Genomic DNA, 10,742 nt, shown 5'->3' with positions numbered 1-10,742 from the left:
GGACCACCGCAAAAAAAAAAAAAAAAAAAAAAAAAAAAAATGAAGGTACTGAATTAATGCCACTGATTTGACCACTTAAAAATGGTTAAAATAGTAAATTTTATTAAGTATATTTTACCCCCTCACACACAAAAAATTTGGTTGCTCTCATATTGCAAAAGAGAAATATTTTTCAATTTGTTGCTCACAAACTGAACTAGCCCTACTACACGTTAGAAATGTGAGCTATGAGGATCTGTGAGGTTATTTCCCATGATATTAGCAGATCTGACTTAGAACTCCTTGATCTGATACCTTGGGGATATCAAGAGTGTATCTTTACACAAAAGCACTAATCAAGGCAATAGATAAAAGCATTTAAAAATATTCAAAAACACCACAAAAATTTAACAATATTAATAAACAACTGGATCACAGTTCTCAGACTAAGTATCAACAACCAGCCACCCTCCTATGAGGGGCTACACAAACTACTGTAGTTCACTTTTTATGCAATTACTTACTTTCTTCACATTTTACAACCCACTAATTAAGTCTGAAATTGTTTAGGAATTTAAAAAAAATTTTCTCTAAAGAATTTCACTGTCCTATATTCCAGCCACTTAGGTCTACATGAATCATGTTGTAAAACTCAGTCTAAACTTGTGAAATCTTTAAAATGATCTAAAGCACTAAAATAAAAAGAAAATTCAAAAGGGGCAATTCTAGGAATCTTTATAAGATAGATTCTATTATCCATAAACCATGGGATTAAAAATTAGTGATAAAAGACCCAATTTTGTTACCTTTCTGCACCTGCTATGCAGACAGAACATCAATTTTCCCATATGTGAATATTTTTCTGATTAAGAGATACATTTACATGGCCAGATATTTATCATTTAACACATGTACGTACCTGAGCAAAAAGGTAAGACATGACAAAGTCATCAAGAAGAGGAGCTTCAGCACCTCGAGATATTCCATGCCTATAGGTTCTGTTGCTGCCATTACAATACCAGTAAGGAAAGTAAAATCTACGAGACAAAACAATCAGTCAGCCTCCAACAGTTCTTATATAAACATACTGTATATATATAACCACTTCCGATCTACCAAAAAGTATTATCCCATAATCAGAAAACACAACTAACAGTGTTAAATACAAAGTGAGGACAAAAGGAAATATGGGTAAAGCCATGGTAATAATACAGCCAGAAAATACAAGAAACATAAGTTTAAAATCCATATTCTGCCTTCTTCCATGAACAGAACATAGAAGCAAATAACAGAAAATAGAGAAATGTAGAAATAAAACATTAACAAAAAAAATTTTAGTATGGACACCAGGGGGGAAAGCGGGGGGGTGGTAGTGGTGGGATGAATTGGGAGATTGGGAATGACATATATACACTAATATGTATAAAACAGATAATTAATAAGAAACTACTGTATTAAAAAAATAAAATTCAAAAAAAATTTTAATGTAATTCTAGGAACATCAGTAGAGGAATCTGAAAATGCTAATTTGGTGTGAAAACAAATAATTACTTCTTTAAAGAAACAGATTACATAAAAAAGAATGAAATAATGCCATTTGCAGCTACACAGACAGACCTAGAGATTATCATATTAAGCAAAGCCAGTCAGAAAGAGAAAGACAGATACCATATGATATTACTTATCTGTGGAATCTAAAATATGACACAAATGAACTTATCTGTGAAACAGAAACAGACTCACAGACATAGAAAACAGACCTGTGGTCGCCAAAGGGGAAGGAGTGGGGGGGAGAGTTGGATTGTGAGTTTGGGGTTAGCAGATGCAAACTATTATATATAGAATGGATAAACAAGGTCCTACTATATAGCACAGGGATATTCAATATCCTGTAATAAGCTATAATGGAAAAGAATATGAAAAAGAATATATATAAATATGTATAACTGAATCACTTTACTGTACACAAGAAACTAACACAACATTGTAAATCGACTATACTTCAGTTAAAAAAAATGGAGGTTACAAACTTGTCCTTCAGAGAAAGAAAAAAATTCTATATTGCTTTTTTTATTTACAGCTCTACTGAGATATAATTCATATAAAGTTCCCTCATTTAAAGTATACAATTCAATGTTTTTAGTAATATTCAAAGCACTGTACAAACATCACCACAACCTAACTTTAGAACATCTTTATCTTCCATAAAAGAAATTCCCTACCCAAGCCACCCTTATCTGCTCCTCAGCCCTAAGTTACCACTAGTCTACCTCTATAAATTTGTCTATTCTGGATATTTTATATAAATGGAATCAAATAATATGTGGTTTTTTCTACCTTCTTTCACGTAGCATGTTTTCAAGGATCATCCACATTTATAGCAGTATCAGTACTTCATTTCTTTTTATTGCCCAATTAAATTCCCATTGTATGGATATACCACATTTTGCTTAACCATTCATGAATTCATGGACATTTGGTTTGTTTCCATCTTTTTGCTATTGTGAATAATGTTGCTGTGAGTAATCATATACAAGTTTTCTTTCCTGTGGATGTATGTTTTCATTTCTCTTGCATATATACCTAGGGTGGCACTGCTGAATCATATGATAATTCTATGTTTATCTTTTAAAGGAGTAGCCAAACTGTCTTTCAAAGCAGCGCTATTTTATACTTCTAACAATGTATGAGTGTCCCAATAGGTCACATCCTTGCCAACACCTGGGTGGAGAGTTTAGCTAAGTTACTCCATGGTGCTGCTGACTCAGCATTTATTTTGTTTCGTCAAGAGTCCCGTAGTGACCTTAAACTGACATTAGCTCCTACACAAACGCATGCCCTAGAGAACAACTTGCAGAGTCACAAGCAAACATAAGTTCCTTATACGACTTCCCCAACAGCCTCTGTGATCAACAGTCATCCCTGCCTCCCAGTGTCTAGTCCTATGCACCTCTTCAATAAGATCCCTACGTGGCTTACCAAAACCCAACTCTTTTTAATTGACCAGTCTGGCCTTAGTCCAGGAACCTCAAGGCACTCTACACTTAAACCCTAATAAAGGCACGTGCTCCAGGTCCTGACTCTCTCTATCTGCACTGTGCCTTGACCTCTCCATGTGACCCCTTAAGGCATGCGGGTACTTCCTCAAGAACCTGTGAGTAATAAACTTTTTTCTACTTCAATTCCTCTTGTAGTCTGTTGTTGAAATGTGGCTCACCATCTGGCACCCTATGTTCCACTTAATAAGAGGTAATATGACAATTTTTTTTTTTTAATCTTTTGGCCACATCGCGCAGCACGTGGGATCTTAGTTCCCCAACCAGGGATTGAACCTGTGTCCCCTGCATTGGCAGCATGGAGTCTTAACCACTGGACCACCAGGGAAGTCCCTAATTTGACAAATTTATAACAATGTGTTACCGTCCATCTTTTTAATGCTTGCCATCTTAGTGGGTAAAATGGTATCCCATTGTGGTTTTGATTTACATTTCTCTAATGAATAAAGATGTTGAGTATCTTTTCACATGCTTATTGATCATTTGTATGTTTTGTTTAGAGAAAGGGCTATTCAAAACTTTGCCCCTATTTTAATTGTGTTAGTTGTCACTGTACTGAACTGTAAGAGTTCTTTATATATTCTGGATATAAGACATCTGTCAGATATATAATTCACAAACATTTTCTTCCATTCTATAGGTTGTTTTTTCACATTCTTGTCAGTATCCTTTGATGCACATACATATACTTTGATGAATCCCAATTAACGTATTTTTCTTTTGTTGCTTAGGTTTTTGCTGCCATATTGAAATCACTGCCTAATTTAAGTACACAAACACATGATCCTGTTTTCTCCTAAGATTTTATAGTTTTAGCTCTTAGATTTAGGTCTATGATCCATTTTAAGTTACCTTTTTGTAAACAGTGTGAGTTGTCTAAATTCATTACTTTACATGTGGATATTCAGTTGTCCCAGCACCATTTGTTGAAAAGACTATTCTTTCCCCATGAATTGTCTTGGCACCCTTGTCTAAAGTCTATTACCATAACATGAGAGATAATTTTTGGACTTTCAATTTTATTCCATTAATCTATTATCTAACCTTAAGTCAGCACCACACTCTCTTGATTACTATGGTTGTGGATGAAGTTTTGAAATAAGTGTGAATCTTCTAACTTTGTTGTTTTTCAAGACTGTTTGGGCTATTCCAAGTCCCTTTGATTTTTTATGAATTTTATGACAAATTTTTCAATTTCTGCAATAAAGATTGCTAGAATTTCAGTGGAGATTGCACTGAATATACAGATTAATTATGGGAACATTGCCATCTTAACAATATTAAGTCTTCCTATATTATCTTTCCATTTATTTAGGTGTTTCTCTAATTTCTTTCAATAATATTTTATATTTCTCAGTACACAAATTGTGTACTTCTTTTGTCAGGTTTATACCTAAGTATTCTTTTATGCAATGGTAAATGGAATTTTCTTAATTTCACATTTCTTCTGTAATTGCTAGCATATAGAAATACAACTGATTTTGTATTTCTATCCTGTAACTGGGCTGAGCTCATTTATTAGTTCTAATAGTTTCTTAATTCCTTAGGATTTTTCATACACTAGATCATATCATCTGTGAACAGAGAGTTTTACCACTTCTTTTCCAATATAGATGCCCAGTATTTCTTTCTCTTGCCTATTTTCCCTGGCTAGAATCTATGGTACAGTGTTAAACAGAAGTGGTGAAAGCAGATATTTGTGTCTTGTTCCTGATCTTTGGAAGAAAGCATTCAGCCTTTCATTATCAAGCATAAGGTTAGCTTTGGGTTTTTCACAGATGCCCTTTATCAGACTAAGTTCCCTTCCATCCTTATTATGTTTAATATTTTGATCACGATAGAATGTTGGATTTTGTCAAATGTTTTTCTCTGTCTCTATTAAGATGATAATAAGATTTGATTCTTTATTCTACTAATATGGTACATTATATTGATTGATTGATTTTCGTATGTTAAAGCAACCTTGTATTTCCTGGAGTAAATTCCACCTGGTCAATATTTAATCCTTTTTATATATTGCTGAATTTTGTTTGCTAGTATTTTCTTGATGATTTTTACAACTATGTTTATACGGGATATTTGTCTGTAGCTTTCTTTTCTTTTAGATGTCTGTCTGGATTTGGTATCAGGGTAACAATTGTGAACTCACAGAATGAATTAGGAAGTGTTCCCTCCTTTTCACTTTTTGTGAATAACTAGTATCAACTCTTCCTTAAAAGTTTAATAGAATTACCAGTAAAGCCACTTGGGTCTGGGCTTTCCTTTGTGGAAAAGTTTTTTTTGTTTGTTTGTTTGTTTGTTTTTTGTGGTACACGGGCCCCTTACTGTTGTGGCCTCTCCCGCTGTGGAGCACAGGCTCCGGACATGCAGGATCAGCAGGCATGGCTCACGGGCCCAGCCGCTCTGCGGCATGTGGGATCCTCCCGGACTAGGGCACGAACCTGTGTCCCCTGCATCGGCAGGCGGACTCTCAACCACTGCGCCACCAGGGAAGCCCGGGAAAGTTTTTTTAAATTACTAATTGAATTCCATTTCTTTACTTGTTAAGGTCTATTCAGACATTCTACTTCTTGCTTTGTCAGTTCTACAGTTTGTGTCTTTCTAAACATTTGTCCATTTCATTTGGTTACGTAGTTTGTTGGCATACGGTTGTTCCTTATAATCCTTTTTATTTCTGTAAGGTCACAGTAATGTTACCTCTTTTATTCCTGATTTTAATAATTTAAGCTTCTCTCTTTTTATCTTGGTCAGTCTAGCTAAAGGTTTACTGATATTGTTGATCTTTTCAAAGAACCAACTTTTGGTTTCTTGATTTTCTCTGTTGTCTTCCTATTCTCTATTTCATTTACTTCTACTCTGATCTTTATTATTTCCTTCCTTCAACTTGATTTGAATTTAATTTACTCTTCTTTTTCTACTTTGTTAAAGTGGAATGTTAATAGCTTTGAGAACTTTTTTCTTTTTTAATATAGGCACTTATAGCTAGGAATTTCCTTTAAGCATTGTTGTAGCTGCATACCGTAAGTTTTGATATGATCCGTTTTCATTTTCAGTCATATCAAAGTATTTTCCATTTTCCTTTCTCTGACCCCTCAGTTATTTAGAAGTGTGTTGTTAATTACCATGTATTTGTGAATTTTCCAAATCTCCTTCTGTTAATGATCCCTAATTTAATTCCACTGTGGTCAGAGAACATACTTTGTATGACTTCAATCTTTGTAAATTTATTGAGATTCATTTTGTGGACTAACATATGATCTATCCTGGAGAATATTCCATATGCACTTGAAAAGAATGGGTATTGTGCTGTGGTTGGGTGCAGTGTTTTATATATGTATGTCTAGCTGGTTTACAGTGTTGGTCAAGTCTTCTATTTCCTTGCTGATCTTCTGTCTAGTTGTTCTGTCCATTACTGAAAGTGACGTATTGAAGTCTCCAACTATTATTGTTGAATTGTCTAGTTTTCCCTTTAATTCTTTCATTTCTGCTTCATCTATTTTGGAGCTCTGCAGTTGGATCCAACTTATAACAATTTTAAACAAATGTTATTATGTTTCCTAACAGAGTAACTCCTTGATAATTATAAAATGTCCCTCCTCTGTCTCTAGCAACAATATATATCTTAAACACAATTTTGTCTGATATTAGTACAGCTACTCCAGCTCTCTTTTGGTTACTGAATGCCTGTTTTATCTTTTTCAACCCTTTACTTTCAAGTTACTTGTGGTTTTGAATGCAAAGTGTGCCTCTTATAGACAGCATGTAATTTATGTTTTTTTTAAATTCAGTCCTCCAATCTCTGCCTTTTGACCTAAGTGTTTAATTCGTTTACATTTAAGGCAATTACTGTTAATAAAGTATTTATTATGTCTGTCATTTTGCTTCTATTAGGCTTTTTTTCGATTTTTTGTTCAAATATTCCTCCATTATTGCTATAAATATTTTCTAGTGTATTACATACATTAAGTCTCTTGTTTTATCTTTTACTATATATTTTTGAGTTATTTTCATAGGCATCTCCCAGAGGATTACAACAGACATTTTAACTTAAACAATCTAGTTCTTATTCATATCAACTTAATTTCAATAAAATACAGAAACTCTGTTCCATTCCCTTTATTCTATATTTGTCATAAAAGTTACATCTTTATACATTATAAGTCCTCCAACACAGTTTTATAATTGTTGTTCTTTTATGTTGATTTTGAAATAACCCATAAATATGTAATAAAGGGAATGAAGAATAGCCTCTGAATAAAAGGCAGGTGGAATTTTTTTTTTAATTACATAAAATCTCCCTTTGGGTAGTTTCTGGTTAGACTATCCTTGGAACTTTTGATTATAGGTAGCAATGGATATGTGCCCCCTTAGTTTAAAAATACAAGAAAGTCATGAATTTGATAAGGGACATATTTTTTAATTCTTAAGAAGAGGTCAGCAAACTATGGCTCACAGGCCCAATCTGGTCCACTACCAATTTTTATAAAGTTTTACTGGAACACAGTCATGGCCATTCATTTACTTACTGTCTATGGTTGCTTTCACACTATAATAATAGAGTTGAATAACTACAACAGAGACAGTATGGCCTGCAATGCCTAAAATATTTACTACCTGGCTTCTTATAGAAAAAGACTGCAGACCACTGCTCTACAAACATTTTAAAATAAAAAGATATACTACTTGCTGATTGCAGAAAGTACAGTAATTATAGAAAGTGATAAAGAAAATATTCTTAATAAGATACTGATATTTTGTGAAACATATGCATATCACCTGCTTCTTTAAATAACACAAATTGAAAAGTCTTAAAATCTGCATAACTCTTACATAACTCTGAATAGATTTAATCCTAGGTCCCTTATGTTTTTTGTTGTTATTAGTCATTATTTTAAGTGACCTCTTTCTGTTTGTTTGTGGTGTATGGAAATAGTTAATTTTTTAACATACTCATCACATAAATCTAGCCTTCTGCTGAGTGATTATTATTGATGCCTGTAGATTTGTTCATATTTTCTATGTTAACAATCACATCATCCCCAAATAATGACTTTTTGCTTCTTTGTTCTCAATTATGAAATATTTTACTTATTTTTCCTGTCTTACTATACTGGTTAGGAACTCCACCAAAATCCTATATACAAGCAGTGATCACGGCTATCTTTATTTTCTATACATCTTGTTCCTGATTTTAAAGAGAATGCTTCTAACATTTTACCATTTAAGAATATTATTTGCCACATGTTTTTTGCAGATATCCTTTGTTGTGGTAAGGATGCCTCTCTTAAGTCTTAGTTTATTAAGGTCTCCTTTTCTTTTCTTTTTAAAAACATGAATGAGTCCATTTTCTTTTTTACTATGCAACACTGACTCTGTATGGAATGGATCTATTTCAAAAGTAAGAACCAGAGATCAAACTTATTTCTTTGTTTCATCCTTTTGAATGGAAAAGTACCTCTGGATTTCTCTAAATTGGTACTACATATTACCAAAGATTATCAAATAAAGTAACTTATAATTTGAGGTTGTAAATAATCACTGGCAAAATCTTATCTTTCCTTCACTTCAACTTAAAAAAAAAGTTATTAAAAAGAAAAAATGTGAGATTACATATTATTGAACAAAACATCAAATTTCCTGGGAAACTATCAATATTCCAAACATTTAGGATTTTTCTAGTAAAGGCCATTCTTGCCCTGTTCAAAATTTAACTATAATCTTAAGTGGTAAAATAGCATCTCACCAGGACAGCTTTATTCTCAGAGCATTCTAGTTAAAGAACATGTATGAACACTTTCTCTAGTGGGGAAAAAGAGTCTTAATTGAAGAAGATTAGATGCTAATTGGTTCTGGTCTCTGATATTAAAGACTTTGCAATTAAAAAATATGGTTGATAATTTCTCCCACTTTGCCCTTTTGCTATTAAGTTAATTAGTCACTTTACTGGAGAAAGTACCTGACTCTGTAGAGTACATTGTGTCTGGCTGATTCATCTATATGGAAGACGTGGTTGGGTGGATACCAGATCCTTTCTGTTTCATTCATTAAAGCAAACATACTATGATACACAGGTGTGACTCCTAGGAAAGAAGCAGAAAAAAAAATTATTAGATAGTGAAGTACATTTACATAACATCTATAATCTGCAATGGGGCTGAAGTAACAACACTTAAAATCAGCACAAAATGCAGTAGCAGTCAAAAATCTTCTCGTTCAACACGACTTACAACTGAATTCTTAATTAAATATACTTTTCCCCTATATTTTAAAATTTGATTGCTAGGATTCTTTCAAGCACATTATAAAATATATTTTATCTAGTTTTTTAGTTGTCCTGTACAGTAAGGTTGATACAAAGTTACGTGTGTTTTAAATTATCATGAGGGTACCAAATAACTAAAATATTTAGGAGTCATCAGATGCTTTAAAGAGAACAGTGAAACAGTTTTATTTTTAAATGTCAAGTTTTACACAATATACTAGTCAATATATCCTCTGCACTATTTAAATTTACAATGAAAAACTTTAAACATCAACTTAAAATGCAAGAATTGTTTTCAAAGATATTTTAGGAGGTACATTAACAAAAGGCTGAAGGACTGTGGACTTTTAAAAAAACATACAGAACACCTAAGTCACACAATTAAATAACGCATATTATTTCCAAGCACATACAGAACATTCACACGTACATTCACCCAAACAAATAAATACCAATCATGTGGAGACTAAAAACAAGTCTCCAAAAATGCCAGAGAATGATCATACATACCATGTTTTCTAATCACATTTCAATTAAATCAGAAATGAATACTAAGGAAAAAATTTTTTAATCCTATATATTTGTAAACATAAGCCTCACAGAAAGTATGTTTACTCTACTGATGTTTTCATTCTTTTCCACTGTAGGCAAAATGACACCAACTTGACACACTGACAACGAAGATTTAAATTTTTTATTTAAGTTATCAACGTAACTGTCTACTCATAAATATGTAACAATTTCAATTAGTTATATATAAAAACATTATTCAGTAACAACTTTGAAACTGTATCCTTGCATCATTTTTGAATTTACAAATACTTCTAAATATCTCACAGGTCATAGGAGAAATTATAACAGAAATTAAAAAGCACTTATAATGAATGATGACCAATACCATGTATTAAATGATGGAATATAACTAAAGTGATACTCAAGAGGGAAAATTGTAGCTTTAACCTGCTTATATTAGAAAATCACAGATAATGACCTAAATTCTCTAACTCAATACATTAAAAACAACAGACTAATCCCAAAGACAGATGAAAGAAGGACATGATAGAGTAGAAGTTAACAGAGAATAAAGATTCAATAAAATCTGATTGTTTGTAATTACTAACAAAATAAATAAGCCTTTGTCCAGCCTGATCAAGAAAAAAAAAAAAAGGAGGCATAGATAAACATTAAGAATTTTTTAAAGTATAATTACAGGTATACGTTATAAAGACAAAAAGAGTGTTAGAATAAATTTTGGCAGTAAATTTGAAAATGTAGACAACTGGACAATTTTTGAAAATCTACGTTACTTTAAAAAATGGATTCAAGAATTTTAAAACTTCAAAAGAAAAATAACTATTAAAGAAACAATCTAAGCACTTAAAAAGTTGAGGAGAGGGCTTCCCTGGTGGCACAGTGGTTGAGAGTCCGCCTGCCGATGCAGGGGA

General features: G+C 32.6%; 1 protein-coding gene across 1 annotated transcript in view; it reads right to left on the bottom strand.

Moving 5' to 3' along the window:
* JAK2 (Janus kinase 2) overlaps window positions 1-10,742 on the bottom strand; it is a 140,996-nt gene that overhangs the window by 54,658 nt on the left and 75,596 nt on the right. The window contains exons 4-5 of the mRNA XM_007452926.1: window positions 8,992-9,115; window positions 899-1,016 (exon numbers count right to left, since the gene is read on the bottom strand). Of these exons, the coding sequence (XP_007452988.1) occupies window positions 899-1,016; window positions 8,992-9,115 (242 nt within the window). The remainder of the gene's footprint in view (window positions 1-898; window positions 1,017-8,991; window positions 9,116-10,742) is intronic.

Source organism: Lipotes vexillifer, unplaced genomic scaffold (assembly GCF_000442215.2).
Source record: "Lipotes vexillifer unplaced genomic scaffold, Lipotes_vexillifer_v1.1 scaffold1486, whole genome shotgun sequence".
NCBI classification, from domain to species: Eukaryota; Metazoa; Chordata; class Mammalia; order Artiodactyla; family Lipotidae; genus Lipotes; species Lipotes vexillifer.
Note: the sequence above shows the minus strand (reverse complement) of the source record. Positions and strands in the feature narration are given on the sequence as shown.